The sequence below is a fragment of the Pteropus vampyrus genome, unplaced genomic scaffold, assembly GCF_000151845.1.
Source record: "Pteropus vampyrus isolate Shadow unplaced genomic scaffold, Pvam_2.0 Scaffold144, whole genome shotgun sequence".
Classification (NCBI taxonomy): domain Eukaryota; kingdom Metazoa; phylum Chordata; class Mammalia; order Chiroptera; family Pteropodidae; genus Pteropus; species Pteropus vampyrus.
This window is the reverse complement of record NW_011888925.1, coordinates 880,696-882,411: the sequence shown is the minus strand read 5'-3', so window position 1 is coordinate 882,411 and position 1,716 is coordinate 880,696. Positions and strand designations below refer to the sequence as shown.

The 1,716-nt window shown below is 59.7% G+C and overlaps 1 protein-coding gene across 1 annotated transcript in view; it reads right to left on the bottom strand.

Annotated features, from left to right (window-relative positions):
• INCENP (inner centromere protein) overlaps positions 1-1,716 on the bottom strand; it is a 25,119-nt gene that overhangs the window by 20,318 nt on the left and 3,085 nt on the right. The window contains exons 2-4 of the mRNA XM_023535815.1: positions 1,541-1,691; positions 1,019-1,132; positions 8-122 (exon numbers count right to left, since the gene is read on the bottom strand). Of these exons, the coding sequence (XP_023391583.1) occupies positions 8-122; positions 1,019-1,132; positions 1,541-1,680 (369 nt within the window). The 5' untranslated portion in view covers positions 1,681-1,691. The remainder of the gene's footprint in view (positions 1-7; positions 123-1,018; positions 1,133-1,540; positions 1,692-1,716) is intronic.

Genomic DNA, 1,716 nt, shown 5'->3' with positions numbered 1-1,716 from the left:
GGGTCACCCGCCGCAGGACAGAGCCGTTCTCCGCCACCGCCGTGGCCAGCTGCTCCACCTTGTCCTTGCTCCGCAGGTGCCGGGAGCTCAGCTGGCTGCTCCGAGTCTTTCTGCGGGACAACCTGCCAGAGGCAGCAGAGCAGAAGCTGAGATGACCCAGCAGAGCAGGGAGGCACCCCGGAATTCGAGCGGGGGCACCAGACTTCCCAGGAGCCGCCGACGCGGGTGGAACACAAAATGAAGGGCTTAGAGGAAGAAGACTGAAGTTCTAATCGGGGCTCCACCACCCCCAGCTACGAGACCCCGGGCTGCTCCTCTCTGAGCCTCAGTCTCCCTGCCCAGGGATAACGCCCGTCCGCACGGAACTGCTGGGAGGGGTGAAGTCACAGAAACCTCTCGCTGACTGAGGTCGCACTGTGCCAAGCACCCTGCTGCAGCCTCTACTCATGTTGTCACTTAATCCACAGGATGGACCATTCTTACCTTAGATTCGAGGAGGCTGAGGCTCAGAGAGGTAAAATATCAACAAAAGGACGTATGGCTACTAAGGGGCAGAGCTGGGGTGTGAGCCGGGGCCTCCTGACCCCAAGAACCTGCCTCCTTCTCCGGCAGTCTGCAGACCACACTCATTTCCATGGGCACCATGACAAGCAGAGCACAAGGTGCTGAGCAAGACCTCCTGGTCCACAGCTATGGTCACTGTCACCCAAGCAGAAGGCTGGGTCTTCTTTCTTCTCCCACCTCTAAAACCCTTCCCAGCCTCTAAGGCCCAGACCAGTCACTCCCACCCTGTACCCCGCCCCCCCCACACTCTGGACCCCACGGTCTTGGGTCATGCTTCATTTCCCCGTGATGTCTCTCCCCTGCACTGCCCACGTGGTACCCACCACTACTCCTGGAGGCCTCTGCTCCCAGTTAGCACCTGAGGATCAAACTCTGCCGGTGGGCACCGAGCCTCCAGACCCCGCCTGACCAGACGACCCTTCTCCGGCTAGTCAAAGCCCCCGGCCCCTCCTACCTTTTCCGGATGGGGTCTCTGTTTTCATCTTGAACATAAGAAATACGTTTCTTCTTCCGTCGGTTCTTCTGAGAAGGTGTCTTAGGCATCAGCTCAGGCTCCTTGCTGAATTCTCTGCTTGGCACATGCAGGGCACTGTTGTGGCGGCCTAGGGACCACTGGCCCCTTCCCCACCCAGCCCAGCCCCTGGCTGTTTCCTGGCAGTGACAGGTCAAGCTGGTGCAACCATCACCAAGAGAGCTCTCCAAGGCCATGTGCAAGTCCCTTGCCAGGCACTCAGGGCTTCCTCCCAGAGATACGGCAGAGGAACAAGGTTGCCAGGCAAAGCATATGCAGCCCCATCCTGAGGCCCAGCCCACCACTTCTCCTTCCTCTTCCCGTTACACTAGGTGGGCCACTCAGGAGAGACCCCCAGCAGCCTGTCTGTCTTGCCTGTCAGGTGGGGAAGTAGGCTGCTGCGTCCCCGAGGCCATAGCAGCCAGGAGATTCCGGTGCCTCCTGCCACCATGCCCCTGCCCTCACCTGGTAAACATGCGCTCAGCCTCCTCTTCGATCTCCTCGAGCCACACCAAGTCCTTATTGTCCACATTGCAGACAAACTCCAAAAGCTTCTGCTCACACAGCTCCAGCAGATGAATGGGCCCCGGGGCTGTGGTCCCCATGGTCGCTCTGCCTGGTGAAAGCAGAGACAAGAGGCA